We start from the raw sequence: 25,472 nt of genomic DNA, 5'->3' as shown, positions 1-25,472 counted from the left end.
TTTGAAGCTCTGCAGGGCTCTGTAGATTGCTCTGATCTCCAAGGTGTTTATGTGTAATTTTTGTTCCTGGGGCGACCAGGTGCCTTGGGCTATGTGTGTGTGGAATGTCGCCCCCCAACCTGTCGTGCAAGCATCGGTGTAAATCTGTTCCGGAATAGGGAGGATGTATCTGAGGCCCTTTGATAGGTTGTTTTGGTGTGACCACCATATTAGGCTGTTCTTGGCTTCTTTGGAGAGAAGGATGTTGATATCTCTTTTCTTTTGTATATCTTGTTGGTAGGGCCTGAGAAGCCATTGTAATGGTCTCGCATGGAGTCGAGCCCATTGGACAGTGGGGATGCAAGCCACCATATGACCCTGCAACTTGGCAAGGGTCATTAGTTTTGATGATCTGATAGTGTAGATCTTTTGGGCTAGGGACGAGATGAGGTTGATTTTTTCTCTTGTGAGAAAAAGTGTATTCTGCTGAGTGTCTATTTCTGCCCCTAGGTGTGCTAGTCGTTGAGTGGGGTTCAATTTGCTCTTTTTGTAATTGATAAGGAATCCGTGTGTTGCCAATTTTTCTATCACTAATTGTGTGTGTACAGCGCTTTGTTGTCTTGAATTTGCACATATCAGTATGTCGTCTAAATAGGGGTGTATTCTTATTCCCTCTTTGCGTAGTTGTGCTACCAGAGTAACTAGTACTTTGGTGAATACCCTTGGGGCTGAAGTTAACCCGAAGGGGAGGGCCCTGAATTGGTAGTGTGATCCTTGGTATAGGAACCTCAGGTATCGGCGGTGTTGTGGATGTATGAGGATATGTAGATAAGCCTCGGTAAGATCTATGGACGTTAAAAAGTCCCTGGGCCTTAGTGCCTCGGTGATTGATTTTAGTGTCTCCATTCGGAAACGTCTCAGTGGGATAAATCTGTTCAGAAACTTCAGATCTAGGATGGCTCTCCATCCTCCGTCTTTCTTGGGAACGGTGAAGAATACTGAATAGATTCCCAATGAGCACTCCGACAGAGGCACTGTCTCTATCGCCGCTATGTCCAGCAGATGTTGTATTGCTTGAGAGGTTCTCTGAAGTTTGTCCTTGTTCTTGGATGTTGGTGAAGTAATCAGTCTGTTTGCTGGAATGTGGGAGAATTCTATTTGGTAGCCCTGTGTTATTATATTGAGTACCCATTGGTCTGGGTGTGATGCTAACCATTGAGTCTGATAATTTTTTAGTCGTCCTCCCACAGGTTGTAGTGTAGCGTCATTGTTTTGCTTGGCGACTGGGCTTATTCCCTTTGTCGCCCTGGAATGAGTGGAATTTGGCTCCTCTATTAAACCTTCCTCCTCTACGAAAGGAGTTACGGTTCTGGTTCCATTCGCCTCTACGCTGGTCTGGTCTAAATCTTTGTAGTGTGTGGTAAGTCCGAAATGGAGTGTATCCTGAGTTGTGTTTGAATTCTTTTTGGAGACTCTTGGGTAATGCTTTCTTTTTATCTTTAGTTTCCACCAGTATGGGGTCTAATTTGTCTCCAAAGAGTCTTTTCCCTTGATAGGGGAAACCCATCAAAACAGATTTTGACCTATGTGTCGCTTGCCATGGGCGTAACCACAGGGCTCTCCTAGTGGCTGCTGAGGTTGCCATGGCTCTGGCTGCGTAAGTCATAGTGTCTAACGTGGAGTCAGCAAGGAAAGATACTGCTCTTAAAAGTCTGGACACTCCCTCACAGGCTTGTTTTTCCTCCTGTGGAATGAGCTGTGTTAATTTTCTAGCCCATATTATTGCAGCTCTGGAGACCAGTGCTGAAGTCACTGATGACTTAATTGCTAAGGCTGAAGCCTCGTGGGATTTTTTGCAGGCTAGTTCTGCCTTTCTGTCAGCTGGATCCCTAATCAGTGTCTGGTCCTCCTCTGTAACCAGGTCTGAAGTGTGTAGTGTAGTAACCGGTGTTTCCACCGGGGGAACCTTAAGTAAATCTGAAGTGTTTTGATCTAGGTTGTAAAACTTCTTTGATGTTATAGGCCATTGTTTGGAGGCCATAGGTTTCTCCCATTCTGATTTTATAAGGGAGAGAAAATACTCTGGTACAGGCACTACTTTATCAGGGGTGTCATACATGTGGAAAAACTCTGTTGTTCCCTTTTTTCTTAGAGCACTGGACTCAGTGTCATCAGAAAGATCAAGAGCAGCCAGTGTCTTTGATAATAAAAGAGGAAATTCCTCTGTGTTAAAAATCCTAGACTGCTTGGGCTGTTCAATAATATCTTCACCATCTGAACTGAATTGTTCATCTCCCCTTTCACTGTTGCCATCCCCAGTGTATACTGAGTCATTCTCCTCTTCCCCTTGAAAGGTTTGTTGGACAGAACTGTCCTTGAGGGCTGCTTTAGTGGGCCAACTGGTTTTCTCATAGGAGGGACCAGCCTCATTCCCTGCAGTGGCTTGGTTTGAATGAGTTCCCCTGTTGATAAGGGCATGATTAATAGTCCCGATTAGTCATTCCCTGGATTGGGTAGGCATGAGTTAAATGAGGGAGTGGCTGGGCCGCTCTTAAACCTTCTGTGAAGGCGTCCCTAATAAGGGCAGAGAGCTCCGTTTTGAGAAAGGTTAGGCCTGCGTCTTGTAATGGGGGAAGGGAGATCCTACCAGTAGAAGAGGTCTCCGCTGATGTTTCTCGTCCTTGTTTTAGAGGCGAGCCGCCTAAGGACGAGACGACATGAGGCATGTGCGAGCCGCCGGCCTCTTGGGTCTGCTCCCCGAGCAGCTGGTGCGATTGGGCGTCCGGCGCCATAGCGTGATCCGCGCCTACAGTCGGGGCATCTTGAGACAAAGGCGAGCCGCCAGTCTCCGGATTATGCGCCCGAAAACGCTTGGCAGAAGAAGCAGCAGGCGCTGCTGTGCTCTTTGCACCGCCCGCCGCCGCGGGCTTTTTTCCGTTTTTGTTTGGCGTGGCAGCGGAGCGGGCTGCCTCTACGAGGCGTTTTGCACACTTGTTGCCGGCCGAGACGGCCCGTTTGCGCTTTCCCCCGCTGCCTGTGCCAATTTTCTTTTTTGGTTTTGCCCTCAGGTCAATCTGTTGACTTGTAGAGGGGAGGATGGCCTCGGATGGTTGAGGTGTAGCCGTTAGTAGGCTAGGGTCCCTATCAGCTAAGGCAATAAAGTTATCTCCTTGCCGGTCGGCCATTTTGTTTTGGCGGGAAGGGGCCCTGTTACTTAAAAAACTATTCCTACTCTACTCTTACCTTAAAGGACAGAGAAAAAACTAGAAGGAATAGTATTAGGAGAATAAGTAGATAAGTAGATAGATAAGTAGATAAGAATAAAGGTTAAAGATAAGGCTTTTCTAATCCATGCAGCTGAGAGCTACGAAAGGCTGCTCTCCCGATCAAGGAAGGAAATAGAACTGGCCTTAAGGGGGCGTTTACCCTCAGGAGCCAGGGGGGGAAATTTAAATATTAAATCCTGCCTCCTGAGCTAAGAGGAAAAGGAAACACCCATCATGAAGATGCCCTTTGTCCCTCTGAGCCGAGAATCATAGAGTTGGAAGGGACCACCAGGGTCATGTAGTCCAACCCCCTGCACAATGCACTACCTCCCCCCACATCCCCAGTGACCCCAACCCTCCCTCCGCCATGCAGGATTTCACAATCAAAGCACTCCCGACAGATGGCCATCTAGCCTCTGCTTAAAGACCTCCAAAGACGGGGACTCCACCACCCTCCGAGGCAGCGCATTCCACCGTCGAACAGCCCTCACTGTCAGAAAGTTCTTTCTAATGTTTAGGTGGAATCGCTTTTCTATCAGTTTAAATCCATTACTCCGTGTCCTAGTCTCTGGAGCAACGGAGAACAAGCTAGTTCCCTCATCAACATGACATCCCTTCAAATATTTAAACATGGCTATCATGTCTCCCCTCAACCTTCTCTTCTCCAAACTAACCAAGTTTCCCTACAGAGGAGGAGGAGGAGGGGAAGAGTTGGTTTTTGTACCCTGATTTTCTCTACTGAATGGAGTCTCAAACCAGCTTACAATCGCCTTCCCCTCCACTCCCCGCAACAGGCACCTTGTGAGGTAGGTAGGGCTGAGGGAGCTCTAAGAGAACTGTGACTAGCCCAAGAAGCTGCCGGGAAGCCGCCTTCGGTGTGTGAGCCTTTTTTCTTTTGAAAGAGAAACAAGAGTTCTTGCTTCAGTGCAATCAAAGTCCGCCATTCATGTGTAGGAGTGGGGAAACCAACCCAGTTCTCCAGATTAGAGTCCACTGCTCTTAACCACTACGCCACGCTGGCAGTGTGCCACAAAACCCACGGCATACTGGCAGCCTTTGGGAAAGGAACAGTTTATAACTGCAGTTGCTGAGGACACTGTATTTTCAGCTGAATTTTTTTAAAAAAAAGCTAAGCCAGCGAACGGTGCAAAGAATGGATTTGTACTGAAAACGTTAACAGTGTCAAAATTAGCAATAAGCAGACGGCCTCAGGCTCACGAAGACTGCCCAATTTACGACATACAAATAAAAGCAAGCCAGGAGGCTGAGCATGTTAGAATCATAGAGTTGGAAGGGACCACCAGGGTCATCTAGTCCAACCCCTGCACAACGCAGGAAATTCACAACTATCTCCCCCACACATCCCCAGTGACCCCTACTCCGTGCCCAGAAGGTGGCCAAGATGCCCTCCCTCTCATCATCTGCCTAAGGTCACAGAATCAGCAATGCTGACAGATGGCCACCTATCCTCTTCTTAAAAACCTCCAGGGAATGAGAGCTCACCACCTCCCGGGGATACCTGTTCCACTGAGGAACCGCTCTAAATGCTAGAAAATTATTCCTAATGTCTAGACGGAAACTCTTTTGATATAATTTCAACCTGTTGGTTCTGGTCCGACCTTCTGGGGCAAGAGAAAACAACTCGGCACCCTCCTCTATATGACAGCCCTTCAAGAACTTGAAGATGTTAAGATCTATCATCCTTTGGACAGCGCACCCCATCAGTTAACATCTTACAGATTTATATGCAAAGGTGAACACTCACTTCTAAGTCAAAAGATCAGCTTCAAACGGATTCTTTCAACGTACACAAGGACTGACTCGACCGATATGTATTTTTTAAAAAAAAAACCCGATGATGTAATGGGCTATTTAATTGTTAAGCTTATGGATTCTAATGCAGGGAAGTGGGACTGAAATAAAATATAGCACTTAAGGTTGACTGTTGACAGATTGATGGGTGCGTAAGCTCATACTCCGCAGGATGTATTATTTATGTATTTCGAGGAAATGCCTCAAAAAGGGGCCTCTGTTAAAAAGTAATTATCAAGAGTTTCAGTTTTTCCTGGAAGAGTCGGCACTGAGTTGGCTGCTCTACTGTGCAGCCTCTGATTGCGCTGAAGCAAGAACTCTTGTTTCTCTTTCAAAAGAAAAAAAGGCTCACACACCGAAGGTGGCTTCCTGGCAGCTTCTTGGAAGCGCACAAAGAGCTAAACATGAGAAGCTGCCCGGTGGTTAAGGGGAGACATGATAGAGGTCTGTAAAATTATGCATGGTATGGAGAGAGTGGACAGGGAGAAGCTCTTCTCCCTCTCTCGTAATACCAGAATGCAGGGTCATCCGCTGAAGCTGGAGGGTGAGAGATTCAAAACAGATAAAAGGAAGTATTTTTTTCACACAGCACATAGTTAAATTGTGGAATTCCCTGCCCCAGGATGTGGGGATGGCTGCCAGCATGGAAGGCTTGAAGAGGGGAGTGGACATGTTCATGGAGGAGAGGGCTAACCAAGGCTACTAGTCAAAATGGATGCTAGTCATGATGCATACCTATTCTCTCCAGGATCAGAGGAGCATGCCTATATTAGGTGCTGTGAAACACAGGCAGGATAATGCTGCTGCCATCGTCTTGTTTGTGGGCTTCCTAGAGGCACCTGGTTGGCTGCTGTGTGAACAGACTGCTGGACTTCATGGGCTTTGGTCTGATCCAGCAGGGCTTTTCTTATGTTCTTATAGAAGTCAGACTATTGATCCACCAACAGGGGGCCTTGGCTCAGTGGTAGAGCCTCTGCTTGGCATGCAGAAGGTCCCAGGTTGTGCTTTATTCTGGACTCTAAACCCCTCCCCCCTTGAAACTGTTTCAGGCTGATACTGTGAGAAACTTATTTAAAAAATCTGTCATACCTTTTATGCTGCTGTTTTATCTCTGTTTTATCCCTAAAAAAGCCAGTGTGGTGTAGTGGTTAAGAGCTGTGGTTTGGAGCGGTGGGCTCTGATCTGGAGAAGCGGGTTTGATCCCCCACTCCTCCACATGAGCAGCGGAGGCTAATCTGGTGAACTGGATTTGTTTCCCCACTTCTACATGCAAAGCCAGCTGGGTGACCTTGGGCTAGTCACAGCTTCCTCAGCCTCACCTACCTCACAGGGTGCCTGTTTTTTTTTGGGGGGGAAGGTGATTGTAAGCTGGTTTGGGTCTTCTACATGCAAAGCCAGCTGGGTGACCTTGGGCTAGTCACAGCTTCCTCAGCCTCACCTACCTCACAGAGTGCCTGTTTTTTTGGGGGGGAAGGTGATTGTAAGCTGGTTTGGGTCTTCCTTAAGAGGTAGAGAAAGTTGGCATATAAAAACCAACTCTTCTTCTTCTTCTTCACAGCACTGCAAGACAAGGATGAATTTTTGTAAGCTCAAACCTGCAGCTCTGCTGGACTGCCCCGGCGAGGTCACCTGCCGAATCCGCTGCTCAGGAGGCCGATCCATGTAGACAGAATGTCCCACGAGGATACTCTCTGCAGCTCTGGTCAGCCTCAGCCTCTGGCCCTCGCTAAGTTCCCCGGCACTGTTGTCAGTGTCCTAAAGCGAAAAATGAAAAATAGTGTTGTAAAAAGCAAGTAGGAGCCCTGTGGCACAGGGTGGTAAGCTGCAGTGCTGCAGTCCAACCTCTGCTCATGACCGGAGTTCGATCCCGACGGAAGTCGGTTTCAGGTAGCCGGCTCGAGGTTGACTCAGCCTTCCATCCTTCCGAGGTTGGTAAAATGAGGAGCCAGCTTGCTGGGGGTAAAGGGAAGATGACTGGGGAAGGCACTGGCAAACCCCCCCGTAAACAAAGTCTGCCTAGGAAACGCTGGGATGTGACGTCACCCCATAGGTCAGCAATGACCTGGTGCTTGCACAGGGCACCATTACCTTTAAAAAGAAAGTATGAACAAACACAACACCACCAGGCTAAAGAAGGGAACAATATGTAATGAAATAGACAAGAAACATACAAGAAATGCTACAATGTATAGCAATCTATATAGTGTCTAAGCACACATGAAGACCAACATTACAGTCCAACCTCACATGGAGGTAAATAAGACAAGAGAGATCCAACAAGACATGAAGAATACTAGTGGTCAGGTACGCGTGGATGCTGAACAATGATCTAAAATGGATCAAAAAGGTCCAACAGAGATAAAAGAAGGAGATGGTTGTTTTGGATACAAATTAGGAGTCCATTTCTATCCGAAGGCTTCATCGGTCATTCGATCTCAGAGGAGTCTGTGCCTAGTATTCAATTCTTTCATAGGACATTTAAGCCTCTTGCCATATTAGATTCTGTGGTTAAGAATTTCAGCCAATGTCCAGCAGCGTCGGCGCTGCGGAAGAAAACATTGTGCAAAGTATTAGAGAAAGCAGCTCTTCCCCACTGTATGGCTCCTTAAAAAAAAAAAAAGGATATGTTGCCTTACTGTGGAAGCAGAAGCCACTGAAAAAAATCCCTTTTTAAAAAGTCTGGACTCACCTGCAGAGTTAAGAATAGGATTACCGGTATTACTCTTTTTATTTCTACACATGAAAATGAAGCAGTAGAAAAGAGCCAGAGTCCAGTAACATCTTAAAGATTAACAAAATTTCTGGCAGGGTATGAGCTTTCATGAATCACAGCTTACTTCTTCAGGAACCTTTATCTGAAGTTATCTGAAGAAATGAAATGTGGCTTCCAAAAGCTCCTACCCTGCCAGAAATTTTGTTAAGTCTTTAAGGTGCTGCTGGACTCTTGCTCTTTTTCTACTGCTACAGACAAACACGGCTACCCATCGTGACAATGAAGGAAGATACCTCGGAACGACAGACATCTTCTTGGGAAGCGAGTGGCGCTTGGCGGAGTTTCGAGAAGAGAGACAGGACTGGGTCTCGGTGGTGTCCTCGATGGGGTCTGAGTACCACCTGCCCTTCACTGGGAGGATCATAATCCTAAAAGGATACGGGGGGGGGGGGGAGCACCATTTGTTACTGCGGTTAATGATCCTAAGCCCCAGACTCCTGAAATAAGATAACAGTGGAGCACATTCAAGACCCAGAATTCTTCGTGGTGAGGGGCACTAAAGTACTCTCATCTTTGGAGAGAGGGACAGCGTTGTTTAGTGGTTAAAAGCAGTGGTTTGGAGAGGTGGACTCTGATCTGGAGAACTGGATTTGTTTCCCCACTCCTACACGTGAAGCCAGCTAGGTGACCTTGGCCTAGTCACACTGTCAGCCCCACCTACCTCACAGGGTGTCTGTTGTGGGGAGGGGAAGGGAAGGTGACGGTAAGCCGGTTTGATTCTCCCTTAAGTGGTAGAGAAAGTCGGCATAAAACCCCCCAATTCTTCTTCTTCTTTGTATACTGCATGAGCCTTTGGGCAATGAGGTGGTGGTGGAAAGCACTGCCAAGTTGCAACCAACTTATGGTGACCCCCTCATGGGGTTTTCTAAACAAGAGACCCACAGAGGTCCAACTGCCCTGCTTTTCTTTTAGAAGTCAGCATGAGCCAGAAAGGGAAAGAGATATGGAAGGAAATAGGGTGCTCACTTCCATTTCAAATTAATCAGAGCCTTACATGGACACATGAAGCTACCTTCTACTGAATCAAACCGTTGGTCCATCAAGCTCAGTATTGTCTACTCTGACTGGCAGCGGCTCTTCAGGGTCTCAGGTAGGTCTTTCACTTCCTTTCCTGCACTTTTTAACTGAAGATGCCAGGGACTGAACCTGGGACCTTCTGGGAGCCAGGGTGGTGCAGTGGTTAAGAGCGATGGACTCTAATCTGGAGAAACAGGTTTGATTCCCCACTCCTCCGCACGAAGCCTGCTGGGTGACCTTGGGCTAGTCACAGTTGTCTCTGAACTCTCTCAGCCTCACCTACCTCACAGGGTGTCTGTTGTGGGGAGAGGAAGGGAAGGAGTTTGTAAGCTGGTTTGAGACTCCTTAAAGGTAGAGAAAATCGGGGTATAAAAACCAACTCCATCTTCTTCTGCAAAAGACAAGCAGATACTCTACCACTGAGCCACAGCCCCTCTGAGCCTTCCTGGGCAGATGACCGGGAAGGGTAGAGACAGAATGAATGGATTAAAGCCGGCTTCCTCAAGATCCTTTGCTTCCTAGACCATATTGAGATTGCTCTCGATTCAACTGCTCTGCTACGTAAAGAAACGGCTATCTCCAGTAGCAATCCACAGCCTTGAGTCGACCAGTTCAATGATTCCCCTACCATTTCATGGGCATCATGAAGAGTGCTGGCCAAACTGTCGCTGAGATTTGGGAGAAAGAGTCCTTCCTCTGCTAACACTGGAGGGGAAAGAGGGAAAAAACAGTTACTCATATATACTGCTGACTCTGAGTCTCTACTGTATCAGGAACAGACAATTAGCCGTGATACCTTCTGCAAAGCTTTTTGCTGATAAAATAACACAAATGTGCTCTAATCTGGACGCTGGCTTAATATAGGTCAAGCAGAAGAAATGCCCGGTGCTTTTTCTGGTCTGCTTATGGACCATTTTGACCAGCGGACTCTAATCTGGAGAACTGGGTTGGTGACCCGGCTCCTCCACATGAAGCCAGCTGGGTGACCCCGGGCCAGTCACAGTTCTCTCTGAACTCTCTCAGCCCCACCTACCTCACAGGGTGTCTGTTGTGGGGGGGAATAGGAAGGTGACTGTAAGCTGCTTTGAGACTCCTTAAAGGTAGAGAAAAGTAGGGTATAAAAACCAACTCTTCTTCTTCCACAACAGCGGCCCACTGGGAAATTACAGGGCCAGCACACCCCTGGGAGCCAGCTCACCTCTCATGGCTACCACTTGTCCGTAACTGAAGAGAACTTCTCCTTCTGAGATGGGTCTGTCCGCGGTCTCCGTTTCCGTGGCGGTTAGGCTGCTCTCCTCTGGGGACAAGCTGGAACTAAGGGAATGTACCGGACAAGACGGAATCGGGGGTTCTTGAAGACGAGGGTCAGGAGACTCAATGGGCTCAGGTGGGGGTGGTGACACCAAATTCTCCAGCTCCTCATCTTTGGCCACGGACATTATGCTAAGCATTACAAAAAGATAAAGCTTGTTGTTAAAGACTCAAAATAATAGTATTTTGCTGGCTCGTTTTTCTCAAATTATTCTCATGAAACCTAAAGTCCCATTATTATTTTTTTGTACAGAGGTCAGAACATTTGTTTGGGCTGGCACCGAAGTATTCTTATGTACTATAGGGGTCGACAGGGATCGGCCATCTTGCACTCTGTACAAGCCCAGGATGATTGCTTGGAATTCACTGTCATCACCTTCATTGCATTTTTTTTCCAATTCCAGTGTATTGCTTTCCCGTTTATTAAAACCGTGCCTTTTGTAAGCCACTTGGGATCCCCCACGTTTAGGGTTGCCAACCTCCAGATGTTGGCTGGAGATCTCCCACTATTACAACTGATCTCCAAGCAACAGAGATCAGCTCCCCCCCGCCCGGAGAAAACGTTCACTTGGGCAATTGGACTGTATGGCATCGAAGTCCCTCACATGAACACATGAAGCTGCCTTCTACTGAATCAGACCCTTGGTCCATCAAAGTCAGTACTGTCTACTCAGACCGGCAGCAGCTCTCCAGGGTCTCAGGCTAAAGTCTTTCACATCACCTACTTGCCTAGTCCCTTTAACTGGAGATGCCAGGGATTGAACCTAGGACCTTCTGCATGCCAACCAGATGCTCTACCACTGAGCTGGGGCCCTTCCCTTCTCCAAACCCCACTCTCCTCAGGCTCTACTCCCAAAATCTCCAGGTATTTCCCAACCTGGAGTTGGCAACCCTACCCAAATTAAAAGTAGACTCCCCCCAAAAAATAACGACATAAAAACACCCTGCACCCAGTGTTGACTCACACTGCTCGGGGGTGGTAGCCCCCTTCTCCGATCGGCGGGCTGGGCTTCTCTTCCTCCAAAGGCAGCTCGGCATCCCCCCACGCGTTCGGAGGTAGGCGGCTTTCTGTCCGTTCTCTGTCGGGGATGCGCTCGGACATGGGAGGGCTTGGCGTCGCCACTCTGGGCGGTGTCGCCACCGGGGTAGCAGCAGGGGTGCGAACTGGGCTGGCAGCTGCTGCCTCTGGCTCTACAGGAATTCAAAAAGAGAAAGAAGGAAAGGGATTCCATCTTCAGGCCCTCACTTGGCTCAGTGTGAGTCAGTGTGGAGCCAGCATGGTGTAATGGTTAAGAGCGGTGGTTTGGAGCAGTGGAGTCTGATCTGGAGAACCGGGTTCGATTCCCCACTCCTCCACATGAGCAGCGGACTCTGGTGAACTGGGTTGGTTTCCCCACTCCTACAGAGGAAGTCAACTGGGTGACCTTAGGCAAGTCACACTCTCTCAGCCCCACCTACCTCACAGGGTGTCTGTTGTGAGAAGGGGAAGGGAAGGCGATTGTAAGCCGGCTTGATTCTTCCTTAAAAGGTAGAGAAAAGCGGGGCATAAAAACCAATTCTTCTTCTTCTTAGAAGTGGCCAGAGTCAGGTAGGGCTTTTGCCCAGCAAGAAGAAGAAGAAGAAGACGAGTTGGTTTTTATATGCCGACTTTCTCTACCACTTAAGGGAAAATCAAATCGGCTTACAATCACCTTCCCTTCCCCTCCCCACAACAGACACCCTGCGAGGTAGGCCAGGCTGAGGGAGCTGTGACAGAAGCAAGGCTTCTGATTAGCCATTGGAGATCTGACTGGCTGTACAGATTATTTAAAAACATTACTCTGGCGGCAGCTGCCACCATAGCGCAAGGATCTTTGCCAATGTGACTGAAGGTAAGCTGCGGCAGCCATTTAGCGGCTGTCTTCGCTTCCTGCGGCAGCTTTCTGCAGCAGCCATCTTTTTGGCTGTGCCCACCATGCTGTGTCAGAATGCCAAAGGTGCCCACAGGCGGAAAAAGGTTGAGGCCCCCTTGCTCTAGGCACACGACTGCAACGCATGCTGTAACGTGGAAGGAGGTGCCACTAAAAGTAGATGGGTTCTCAAGAGCTATTCTCACAGGTAGGGAGCTGCACAAGATGGAGTCAGCAAAGAAAAGCGGACCCCCTGGGGTCAGCTCTGTTTTCAGACTTCCACTCATTTTCAGAGTTCAGCGACCCAAATGCTACCCTACTGCTTATGGGATGGCCCGTCCGGTTGATTGCATGTCACCTACACTGTGTGACCCACCTCGGGGAGAAAGGCTGATCATAAATAATGTAATATCACAATTTGCACGATGTACCACTGGATGAATCTGGGAAGTTTACAGCCAGGGAGCTTATCATAGAATCACAGAGTTGGAAGGGACCCGAGGGTCATCTAGTCCAACCCTGCACAATGCAGGAAATTCACAATTACCTCCCCCCCACACCCCCAGTGACCCCTACTCCATGCCCAGAAGATGGCCAAGATGCCCTCCCTCTCATCTCATCTGCCTAAGGTCATAGAATCAGCTTTGCTGCCAGATGGCCACCTAGCCTTTGCTTAAAAACCTCCAGGGAAGGAGAGCTCACCACCTCCTGAGGAAGCTTGTTCCACTGAGGAACTGCTCAACTGTTAGGAAATTCTTCCTAACATCTAGACGGAAATTATTTGGATTTAATTTCAACCAGTTGGTTCTGGTCCGACCTTTTTTGCAGGGCCTAATATGTGTTGTATGTTGTATTAGATTTCATCCTGAAATAAACGCATACGTATTTTGTACTGACATAATTTTTAGACTGTATGAACTTTGGACTTGGATGGCTATTTATTATTCTCTCTCAACCTTTTAGGTACTTAATTCTGTTGTTTAAAAGGTAAAGGTCCCCTGTGCAAGCACCAGGTCATTCCTGACCCATGGGGGTGACGTCACATCCCGACGTTTCCTAGGCAGACTTTGTTTACAGGGTGGTTTGCCAGTGCCTTCCCCAGTTGTCTTCCCTTTACCCCCAGCAAGCTGGGTCCTCATTTTACCGACCTCAGAAGGATGGAAGGCTGAGTCAACCTTGTGTCTGTTTGTTTAGGGTTACGTTTCCCCCCCCCTTTGTTGTTGGTGTAGCCTTTATCTAGGGAGGTCTGGGATGGAGCCTGGGACCAGCCTGCACGCAGAGGATGAGCTCTGCTGCCTAGGCGAGACCTGGCCCCCAAACACTCTGATCTTGGAATTCGTAGAGATACCTGCTGCCGCCATCGGCTGCCGTACACCGACCCCAATTTCAGAGGCGGGGGGAGAGGGCTCCGGAGTCCTCACTGGCGAGGGTTCTCGTAGAGGCGGTGACGATGGAGGCGGGGTGGCTTGAGGGGTGGCCAGTGGGGTTGCGAGCAGAAGGTCCTGGAAAAAACACCGGGCAGGTAAAGCCGCTGAAATACGCAATGCTGAAAAAATGGATTGGGTCCCGCAGGCCTGTCTTGCCTCTGCGATGCCCCTCTGATGCAAGAAAAAGAAGAGTTGGTTTTTATATGCCGACTTTCTCCACCACTTAAGGGAGAATCGATAGATAGATAGATAGTTTATTTGCGGCCCTTGGCCAGATAAACAAGATACATGGACTGAAATGGTCTTACCGACAAAGGTTTACAGTCCGAGTCTTAAGTCACTTAAAAATATAAAATAAATAACATCCAAGTTACGTCTGCCATTTGGACTAAGAGACTACTCTACTTAAGGGAGAATCAAACCGGCTTACAATCACCTTCCTCTCCCCACAACAGACACCCTGTGAGGTAGGTGGGGCTGAGAGAGCTCTAAGAGAGCTGTGACTAGCCCAAGGTCACCCAGAAGGAGAAGAGTTACACCTACCCACGCCCATTTTTTAAAAAAAAATATTTGTATTATATTTTCCAACATAAAAAAATACAAACAGAAAAAAGAAGAAAAGTATAACAATTTAGAAAGCTACGTAATATGAATGACATATATGTAAAAAATTAAAAAAAACCAAAATACATTCTTTACAGTCTTATTACATTTGTTCTACCCTTTCCCACCACCCTCCCCCAATGTGCCCTTAATCCTTCCCACCACCGTGTTACACTTCCGGAGAAGTGTCTAAGCAGTTTATTAATACAATATTTTAACAATAATCAAGACTACCATAAATTGAATCTACAACTCATTCACTATATTAGTAAAATTCATTTTTGCCAGCTTGTCCCAATATGCGAAGGCTTTTGACCACATCATTTTAAATTCTTCCACATCCTTCCTATGAAGGGAATCTGTTATTTTAGCCATCCGCATAGATAACCATAACTTTTCTCTCCAGTCCTTAATTAGAGGTCTATTTACTAGCTTCCAGGATTTTGCAATAATAATCCTTGCTGCTGCAAAACTATATTGACATATAACTCTATTATTTCTATTCATATTATCTTTAGGGATGCCTAATAAACAAAAGGCTGGATCAATTTTTATTTTAATATTAATCAAATTGTGAGTCTCCCTTACTACCTTTCTCCAAAACTTTTTAATTTTTTTACAAACCCACCAGGCATGCATAACAGTTCCTTTTTCCAATCCACATTTCCAGCATTAATCAGTATTTCCTGCTTTAAATTTACTAACCATCACTGGTGTAATATACCATCTATAAAACATCTTATATAAATTCTCTCTTACTTCATTAGTAATTGTAAATCTAAATTCTGTTTTCCATAATTTCTCCCAAACCTCAAGATTAATATTATAACCCAAATCTCTCATCCATTTTATCATTACTGGTTTAATCCTTTCTTGCTCTAAATTTGTTTCAATTAAGAGTTTATATATCCTCGCTATCTGACCTTTATTTCCCATATTTAATATTAATTCCAATTTAGATTTATTTCTATTAAACCCTATTAATTTATCTTTGTTAAATATGTCCTTTAATTTATAATACATAAACCAATCTCCAATCTTAAATTCTTCTCTTGTTCTAAGAATCCAAGTGTCACCACTATCCTGAATAATATCCCTGTAACTACCTATATCCAAATTAAGCTGGGTTCCCCTTTTCATAAATGCTTCTATAGGGTTAATCCACCCTGGGGTTTTGGTTTCCCAACATCTTTTATACCTTTTCCAAATCTGTAATAAACTATTCCTAACAACATGAGCATTAAAATCTCTATTTACTTTATCTTTATCATACCATAAATATGCATGCCAGCCAAATCTTATATTAAATCCTTCCATTTCAAGCAATCTGGGATTCTCTAATAATATCCAATTCCTTAACCAACCAAAACAGGCTGCTTCATAATACATTCTTAAATCTGGAAGACCCAAGCCTCCAGTTTCTTTTAATTCGATTAAATTGTGATAAGCTATCCTATGTCTCTCTTTACCCCATAAAAAATTCACAGTTTCCCTCTTCCAAACTTTAAAAATCTTTACTCCTTTTATAATCGGCAGATTCTGAAATAAAAAAAGCATCTTTGGTAATACCATCATTTTAATTACTGAAATCCGTCCCCATAATGACAACGGTATTTTTTCCCAATGCTTAAGATCCTTAACAATTTGTTGCCATATTTTTACATAATTATTCTGAAATAAATTAAGATTATTTGAGGTTAACCATATTCCTAGATACCTAATTTTAGATTCAATAATGAACCCTGCTATACTAGGGTTCCCACGCCCATTTTTAACTATTTCTGTTCAATCTTTGATTTTTATTAGGAGAACCAGCGTGGTTAATGAGTCAGATCACGATGGGCAGCTGTGTTAGACTGTCTGTAGCAGCAGAAAAGAGCAACAGAAATTTTGTTAGTCTTCAAGGTGCTGCTGGACTCTTGCTTTTTTCTACTGTTAATCCTAGTCAGACTAGGATCTGGGATTACCCAGGTTCAAATCCCCGCTCGTGTGAGGGAAGCTAGCTGGGTGACCTTGGGGCCAGTCACACACTCTCAGCCTAACCTGCCTCACAGGGTTGTTGTGAGGATAAAACGGAGAATGATGTAAGCTGCTTTGGGTGCCCATTGGTGAGAAAGGCAGAACAGAAACAGAAAGTTAAAAAATACTCAGTGACCCAAGACGTGCTTGCAGTTCTCACAGGGCGGGACTCGCCAGGAGCAGGACGTCACGTGTCGAGGCTCAGAGGAAGCAAGGTGGGCGTGCAAAGCCAGCATCCTCTTTGGGCAGATGCTCACGAGCAAGACCAAGGGCATGTCCGAACAGCTGCCTCATTTTGAGAACGCTCCGGACACTGTCTTAACTAGCGCACGACTCACAAAGGGAGGTGCTCAAAGAGGGGGAGAGCCGGGAGATGGGTTTCTGTGGGCACGACGCTTGTGTAGGACTCTTCCTGTCCCGGCTGCAGGAGAGCAGAGCCAATGGGAGGCCTGGAGACCCCCACAGAACGCCACATAGAATCATACAGTTGGAAGGGACCACCAGGGTCATCTCGTCTAACCCCTTCACAAGGCAGAAAATTCACAACTATCTCCCCCCCACACCCCCAGTGACCCCTACTCCATGCCCAGAAGATGGCCAAGGTGCCCTCCCTCTCATGAACTGCCCAAGGTCATAGAATCATCATTGCTGACAGATGGCCATCTAGCCTCTGCTTAAAACCCTCCAGGGAAGGAGAGCTAACCACCTCCCGAGGAGGCCTGTTCCACCAAGGAACCGCTCTGTTAGAAAAACATCTGGGAAAGCTGTCCTGAGACTGTACCATTTTTGGTGGGGAGATTGCAGAATCAAAGCCTTTGCTGTATTTTTAGAAACCCAGTTATTATAGAGGGACTGTGTGTGGCTCAGTGGCAGAACATCTGCTTTGAACACAGAAGGTCCCAGGTTCAGTCCCCAGCATCTCCTGTTAAAAAAGGATCACGTAGGAGGTAACGTGAAAGACGTCTCCACTTGACACCCTGGAGAGCAGCTGCCAGTCAGAGTAGACAATACTGATTTTGATGGAGCAAGAGTCTAATTCAGTATAAGGCAACTTCATGTTGTCTACTTAACTTTGCTCTGGCTCTTTCCTGGACTTTGACCCAAAACCTGGAACTAACAATAAACTGACTGCTTCTTGGCATGTGCACAATGCATTCCTTCCTCACTGAGTTACTAGCTAGTCCTTGTTCTTCTCAGCTTAAGGATAAGCTACTCAAAGCCAGGAGGTGCACCGGTCAAAACCCTGGCAGCCTCTTGATTTTAGCTATAAACACTTGTCCATGCTAAATTACTTACAGGCAATGAAGTCCAATTCATTTTCAGATTTTTCTTTAACAATAGTGCCGCAGCAGAGAGAGAACCCTCTCAATCCCCACCACAAAACTTGAATCGAAAAGGAAGTCAAGTCACCTTGGCGGGCAGAAGAGTCACATTCAAAGGGGCTCCCGCAGCGGAAGCCGGTTTCTGGTCTTCGCGGTCCCCCAGCATGACTGCAACCGTCTCGGCGAGAGCTTCGCTCACGAACTGTCGGATCATATCTGAATTGACGGGGACGCCGGCGCTGACAAAGAGCTGAAACCCTTCCGGGCCTGCTGCTTCCACTAAAAATAAACCAACATGCATACAAAGATGGAAGACAAGTTGTGAAAAACTATTGCGCCTTTAAAAAAAAAAAAAGCAAATCAAAAGAAGGTCTCAGGCATTCGAGTTTGTCATGCACAGAAGAACTATGAATTAACAAACAAACAAACAAAAAAGATCAGCAATGTATGCTGGAGTTTTTGCCAGGAGCTCCTCCTTTCATCTCTTCCTTCCTAGGCAGGCATATCTGCTGCTTGGTAATTTCCAGGCTTATGGACCAAAACTGGCTCTAAGTGGGGCTGCCCAAGAAGCTAACTGGGAAGCTTTGATGGGCAAGGGATGCGGCTGCCGGTCTTTTATCTGAAGTGTGGCAAGCATGCACCTATGGAAACTGATTCTATATCTGAAAGACTGTCTTTCATAAAATCATAGAGGGAGGAGCCACACAAGCCATCTGGCCCGACCCCCTGCTCAATGCAGGATCATCCGAAAGTGTCCCTGACAAGTGTTCGTCCAGCCGCTGCTTGAAGATGGCCAGAGAGGGAAAAAGAAGAGTTGGTTTTTATTTGCCGATTTACTCTACCGCTTAAGGCAGAATCAAACTAGCTTACAATCATTTTCCCCTCCCCACAACAGACACACTGCGAGGTAGGTGAGGCTGAGAGAGCGAAGAGAGCTGTGACTAGTCCAAGGTCACCCAGCTGGCTTCACGTGGAGGAGTGGGGAAACCAACCTTATTCACCAGGTTAGCATCGGCCACTCATGTGGAGGAGTGGAGAATCAAACCTGTTTCTCCAGATCAGAGACCACCGCTCCAAACCACTACACCATGCTGGGGGAGCTCACCACCTTCCTAGGCAGCCAATTCCACTGCTCAACTACTCTTACTGTAAAAAAATTTCCCCTAATATCCAGCCAGTACCTTTCCACCCACAATTGCAAGTCCTATCCTCTGCTGCCAACAGGAGCAGCTCCCTGCCCTCCTCTAAGTTGCAGCCCTTCAAATAGAATAGAATCATAGGGTTGGAAGGGACCATCAGGGTCATCTAGTCCAGCCCCCTGCACAACGCAGGAACCTCACAACTACCTCCCCCACACACCCCCAGTGACCCCTACTCCATGCCCAGAAGATGGCCAAGGTACCCTCCCTCTCATGATCTGCCTAAGGTCATAGAATCAGCATTGCTGACAGATGGCCATCTAGCCTCTGCTTAAAACCCTCCAGGGAAGGAGAGCTAACCACCTCCCGAGGAGGCCTGTTCCACCAAGGAACCTCTCTAACTGTTAGAAAATTCTCCCTAATACTTCACGAGAGAAATACTTCAAGAGAGCAATCATGTCCCCCCTCAACCTGCTCTTCTCCTCTGGACTGAACATTCCCAAGTCTTTCGGCCTTTCCTCATAGGAAAGTGGTCAGGCCCCTGATCATCCTCGTCGCTCTCCTGTGCACCTGCTCAATTCTGTCCACATCCTTTTTTGAAGTGAGGGCTCCAGAACTGCACACAGCACTCCAGGTGTGGCCTGACCAATGCAGTGAATTGGGGAGGGGGGGGGAGAGAATGAACAAAGGAAGGGGGGACAATACCCAAGTGCTGCTTCTCACCAATATCTGAAGACACCGCCTGGCTCTCTTCACTCTCCGAAGAGCTTATGTCGGGCACTGCCTCCTTCTGGGCTGGGTACATCCCGCTGATCACCCTGGCCATCACCTCTTGCTCCACCCTGGCAAAACAATTGATTTGCATTCTTTATGGTCATTCTGACACCCTGCGGCACAATAAATACCACAGAAGAGGGCGAACAGGTCTCCCTTGTTCAGACCCTACGGCATTTCTTAGCTGGCTTTCCCACTGCTTCTGTACTCAACACAATCGTCTAGTCCGGGGGTCCTTTACCTTTTTGGGCCTGGGGGCACCTTTGGAATTCTGAGGTGCAACCACACAATGCCTGGTACAGAAGGCGGAGCGAACACAACATGGCTGCTGCAGGAGGCGGGGCTATACACACAGAGGAAGCCCCAGTGTAGGGGAGAAGAGGGGTAATTTAAATATTATGCTGGAAAAGAGGAGGGAGGGAGAATAAAACCAGCACAGTGGTGGCAGCTGCCATCATAGAGTTGGAAGGGACCACCAGGGTCATCTAGTCCAACCCCCTGAACAAGGCAGGAATTTCAGCTACCTCCCTCACACACACCCCAGTGAAACCCCTACTCCATGCCCAGAAGATGGCCAAGGTGCCCTCCCTTCCCATGATCTGCCTAAGGTCATAGAATCAGCTTTGCTGACAGATGGCCATCTAGCCTCTGCTTAAAAACCTCCACAAACTCACCAGCTGACCAGCTTGTTTTCCAGGGTTTCCCGTCTTTCTATGATCTCATCTAGAATGTCTGCTGAGGGCTGCGGAGGAGGAGCGACGGGTGGAAACGGCAGGCCATTATATGGCGGGGACCCGGTCTCCCCCCGCCGGTTGAACTCGAGAAGAGGTTCCAAGAATTCTGGGATCCCGTCATCACCCTCTTCGCCACCGGCCGCTTCATCCTAATGGCAACAAAAAGCCAAAAAAATGCTTCACATGTCCCAGACGGCTTCAGGGCCAAGCGCATTTCTGTATTTTAGACATCTGCAACTACAACAAATTGAGCTGGCGTGGTGTAGTAGATAAGGTGTCAGACTGGGACCTTGGAAACCCCAGTTCGAATCCCCACTCTGCCATGGAAACTCTTCTTTTTCTGAATGTCTTTTGTCGTTACCTGTATAATCCAGGCTAGCCCGATCTTGGAAGATAAGGAGGGTCAGCCCTGACTAGTACTTGGACAGGATTGACTAGTACTTGGATGGGAGACCACCAAGGAAGGCCAGGGCCATGACACAGAGGCAAGCAATGGCAAACCACCTCTACTCATCTGTGGCAGAGCATCTGCTTGTCATCGAGCACCTGCTCGGCATGCAGAAGGTCCCAGGTTCAATCCCCAGCATTTCCAGTTAAAGGGACTAAGCAGGTAGGTGATGAGAAAGACCTCTGCCTGAGACCCTGGAGAGCTGCTGCCAGTCTGAGTAGAGAACACTGACTTTCCTGGATTGACGGGTCTGGTTCAGCGGAAGGCAGCTTCATGTGTTTGCGTTACCGTGGCCCTAGCTTATTATGAACCAGCCAGCGTGGGAGAATGGTTAGAGAGAACATAAGAACATAACATAAGAACATAAGAAAAGTCATGCTGGATCAGACCAAGGCCCATCAAGTCCAGCAGTCTGTTCACACAGTGGCCAACCAGGTGCCTCTAGGAAGCTACTAACAAGACGACTGCAGCAGCACCATCCTGCCTGTGTTCCACCGCACCCAAAATAATAGGCATGCTCCTCTGATACTAGAGAGAATAGGTATGCAGCATGACTAGTATCCATTCTAACTAACAGCCATGAATACCCCTCTCCTCCATGAATATGTCCACTCCCCTCTTAAAGCCCTCCAAGCTGGCAGCCATCACCACATCCTGGGACAGGGAGTTCCACAATTTAACTATGCGTTGTGTGAAAAAATACTTCCTTTTATCTGTTTTGAATCTCTCACCCTCCAGCTTCAGCAGATGACCCCGCATTCTGGTATTATGAGAGGGAGAAAAGCTTCACCCTGTCCACTCTCCCAAAACCATGCATAATTTTATAGACCTCTATCATGCCTCCCCTTGCCCACCTTCTTTCCAAGCTAAACAGCCCAAAGCATTTTAACCGCTCCAGTCCCCTGATCATTTTGGTTGCTCTTTTCCGCACCTTCTCAGGCTCTGCAATATCCTTTTTTAGGTGCGGTGACCAGAACTGTACACAGTACTCCAAGTGTGGGCTCACCATCGATTTGTACAAGAGGTCCGAATCCCCACTCGGGAAGCTACGGAAGCCCGCTGGGTGATTTTGGGCCAGTCCCCTGCGCTCAGCATCACCTGCCTCACAGGATTGGGCAATGATAAAAGGGAGGGGAACTAAAAATAAGCCATTCTGAACTTCTGGGAGGAAGGGTGGGACAGAAATGCACCAGGCCCGTGCAACCACAACCACACACGCGCCTCAGCTGCACACTGTTTTTAACTAGATTCCATCCCTTTAAGAGCGGGTTGCGTTCCACAAGCCGGATTCCTATTCCTGGCAGGCACAAAGGCCTTTACCTTTACCTTTTTAATGCTCTAGGCTGATCCTGCATTGAGCAAGGGGTTATTTATTCATATTTATTCATTCGAACAGAATGGTATAGTGGTTAAGAGCTGTGGTTTGGAACGGTGGACTCTGATCTGGAGAACTGTGTTTGATCCCCCACTCCTCCACATGAGCAGCGAAGGTTAATCTGGTGAACCGGATTTGTTTCCCTGCTTGTCCACACGAAGCCTGCTGGGTGATCTTGGGCTAGTCACACTCTCTCAGCCCCACCTACTTCACAGGGTGTCTGCTGTGGGGAGGGGAAGGGAAGGTGATGGTAAGCCGGTTTGATTCTCCCTTAAGTGGTAGAGAAAGTCGGCATATAAAAACCAACTCTTCTTCTTATACCCCGCCCTCAATTCCTGGCCAAAACCGAACTCAGATCGCCTGTACGGCCCCTTCCAACTCTATGAACTATAAAATCTATGAATCTATAATGGCACCGTGGACCCAAGTTGGCTCCCACAGATAAAAGCTGGAACCCTGGGTTTTGAAAACAGAGAGAAAGAGAGAAAAGGTTTGGAAGACCATCAAGAGAAGTCTGGTATGGAAACAATTTTTTAAAAAGGTCAGCTGGGAGAATAAAGGGGTTGGGATCCAAAGAGACTCTTGAAACACAGGCAGTGGGATTTCGGGCCTTTTCCCTTGAGCTACAGGCCCTGGCTGCCTGCCCCCTCTGTATTAGGAACGGCTGGAAATCGTCCTAGAGCAACTGCCCTATGGGGAGCGGTTAAACCGGTTAGGGCTGTTCAGCTTGGAAAGAAGGCAGTTAAGAGGAGACGTGATAGAGGCCTATGAAATTGTGCAAGGTGTGGAGAGCGTGGACAGGGAGAAGCTTTTCTCCCTCTCTCATAATACAAGAACGTGGGTGAAGCTGAAGGGTGAAAGATTCAAAACAGACAAAAGGAAGTATTTCTTCACACAAAACATAGTTAAATTGTGGAACTCCCTGCCCCAGGATGGGATGATGGCTGCCAACTTGGAAGGCTTGAAGAGGGGAGTGGACATGTTCCTGGAGGAGAGAGCTATCCATAGCTGCTAGTCAAAATGAATAGTAGTCATGATGCATACCCATTCTCTCCAGGATCAGAGGAGCCTGCCTGTTAGATTAGGTGCTGTGGAACACAGGCAGGATGGTGCTGCTGCAGCTGTCTTGCTTGTGGGCTTCCTAGAGGCACCTGGTTGGCCACTGTGTGAACAGACTGCTGGACTTGATGGGCCTGGGTCTGATCCAGCATGGCCTCTCTTATTTTCTTATGTCCTCCGTTTCAAAATGTGCTTGGTTTGGGAGGCAGCTGGTCAAGAAACATACCCCCAATTTTCTCTACCTTTAAGGAGTCTCAAAGCGGCTTACGATCTCCTTCTCCTCCTCACAACAGACACCTTGTGAGGTAGGTGAGGCTGAGGGAGTTCAGAGAGAGCAGTGACAAGCCCAAAGTCACCCAGCCAGCTTCATGTGGTGGAGTGGGGAATCGAACCGAGTTCACCAGATTAGAGTCCGCCGCCCTTAACCACTACAGCACCACCACACCACGCTGGAGGAAACAAGGAGGAACCATGCAGAAGTTCAGCGTTCCATACAGTTCAAAGCTTCCTCGGTTCATAACTTTCCATAAGGAAAGGCAAGAGCGCTGCCAAACATTTTGCGAACATTGCTCAGGGCACGTGTCCTTTCAGCAAAGCCACCGGGAAGGCTTTCTCTTTTGAAGTCTGAAACATTTATCTGTCTCGAAACATCAACATCTCATGGTTTCTGATTAGAGCAGACTTCTTGCACTTCTTCCAGCTCTTCGCCCACACAATCCCCAGCCAAACATGTGCTCGAGCCTGGAATGTTTTTGAAGGCCTTGTGGTCGAAAACACAGGCTGGATTGCCAAAGGGAGACGGTGAAAGCGATTCCTGAGAAAATGGAAAATAAATAGCATAGCCGCCCTGGCTCCCACTGCAAGAAGTTGCGCTCCGGGTATCTTTTAGGGCTGCTTAACAAGCAGTTGATTTTAAGAGGCCAGGCAGTCCCACTTGGCTTTTTAAATTCGGGGGGAGGGGGGCGGAAGTTCTCTAAAACAGGAGAAAGTCTACAATTTCCCAGGTATTCCCAGGAATTGTGGAACTCCCTGCCCCAGGATTTGGTGATGGCTGCCAACTTGGAAGGCTTTAAGAGGGGAGTGGACACGTTTATGGAGGAGAGGGCTATTCATGGCTACTAGTCAAAATGGATGCTAGTCATGATGCGTACCTATTCTCTCCAGGATCAGAGGAGCATGCCTGTTATATTAGGTGATTTGGAACACGGACAGGATAATGCTGCTGCAGTCATCTTGCTTGTGGGCTTCCTAGAGGCACCTGGTTGGCCACTGTGTGAGCAGACTGCTGGACTTGATGGACCTTGGTCTGATCCAGCATGGACTTTTTTTACTTATTTACTTACTTACTTATTCTTCATATTTATATCCTGCCCTCATTCCCAGCAAGCCGGGCTCAGAGCAGGTTACAACAATACTAACCCAATAAAACAGCAATTAAAGCATACTTTAAAACCTGCACTCCATATAATTACTAAACAAGATGGCATTCAATACTAATAAAAAGCAGCCACTAGAAAAACCTGGCCAGGCAGTGAGCCCCATAAGCCAGTTTGTTCTTATGTTCCTGTCTCTTTGGTAGCTCCCCAACCTCCCCTCTAATGCTAGTTTGGGGCACAGGGGGAGGAGCTGAATGGGGGTGAATCGAGAATCAGAAAAAAAGCTCTCCCCTTTCATGAGCAGGAAATGAACTTTGGAACCAACCCCTGCGTTAAGTCAAAAAGAGGACATTTCTGGAAGTGATGCCTAAGAAACATACCCATGGGGAAATCCAGCAAGCCCTTTAAAGCCAGCCGGAGAACTGTGATCGGTCAAGCTGAAAAGCTACAAGGGAAAGCCAAGGCGGAAGGAAAATGCTGGGGACCGGGTGGGTCTCAACGCAGCCAAGAGCTTTCCAGATTGTCGTTCCCCTGGGTGCTCGTCATGCCTCTCGAAACAGCGTAAGGAACAGCTTGCCAAGGGCGAGGACTCTTCCAGTCCACACTCATCGAATTCTCACCTCAACTTTCAGACATACATACATTAGGGGAGGGGGCGCGGCTCAGTGGTATAGCATCTGCTCGGCATGCAGAAGGTCCCAGGTCAATCCCTGGCATCTCCAGTTAAAGGGACTAGGCAAGTAGCTGATGTGAAAGACTTGAGTCCCTGGAGAGCTGCTGCCGGTCTGCATAGACAATACTGACTTTAAGAACATAAGAAAAGCTGCGCTGGATCAGACCCAGGCCCATCAGGTCCAGCAGTCTGTTCACACAGTGGCCAACCAGGTGCCTCTAGGAAGCCCACAAACAAGACGACTGCAGCAACACCATGATGGACCAAGGAAGCTTCATGTGTTCATGAAGCCAGAGTGGTGTAATTGTTAAGAGTGGTGGTTTGGAGCGGTGTACTGATCCGGAGAACTGGGTTTGATTCCCCACTCCTCCACATGAGCGGCGGAGGCTGATCTGGTGAACTGAATTTGTTTCTCCACTCCTACACCTGAAGCTAGCTGGATGACCTTGGGCCAGTCACACTCTCTCAGCCCTACC

The 25,472-nt window shown here is 47.6% G+C and overlaps 1 protein-coding gene across 1 annotated transcript in view; it reads right to left on the bottom strand.

The window, feature by feature from the left end:
• KIAA0586 (KIAA0586 ortholog) overlaps positions 1–25,472 on the bottom strand; it is a 102,802-nt gene that overhangs the window by 38,711 nt on the left and 38,619 nt on the right. The window contains exons 18-27 of the mRNA XM_056851178.1: positions 20,006–20,207; positions 19,281–19,399; positions 17,507–17,697; positions 13,396–13,549; positions 11,124–11,349; positions 10,046–10,290; positions 9,476–9,552; positions 8,064–8,198; positions 6,687–6,812; positions 2,627–3,053 (exon numbers count right to left, since the gene is read on the bottom strand). Coding sequence (XP_056707156.1) covers positions 2,627–3,053; positions 6,687–6,812; positions 8,064–8,198; positions 9,476–9,552; positions 10,046–10,290; positions 11,124–11,349; positions 13,396–13,549; positions 17,507–17,697; positions 19,281–19,399; positions 20,006–20,207 — 1,902 coding nt within the window. The remainder of the gene's footprint in view (positions 1–2,626; positions 3,054–6,686; positions 6,813–8,063; positions 8,199–9,475; positions 9,553–10,045; positions 10,291–11,123; positions 11,350–13,395; positions 13,550–17,506; positions 17,698–19,280; positions 19,400–20,005; positions 20,208–25,472) is intronic.

This window comes from Euleptes europaea, chromosome 6 (assembly GCF_029931775.1).
Source record: "Euleptes europaea isolate rEulEur1 chromosome 6, rEulEur1.hap1, whole genome shotgun sequence".
NCBI lineage: Eukaryota > Metazoa > Chordata > Lepidosauria > Squamata > Sphaerodactylidae > Euleptes > Euleptes europaea.
Note: the sequence above shows the minus strand (reverse complement) of the source record. Positions and strands in the feature narration are given on the sequence as shown.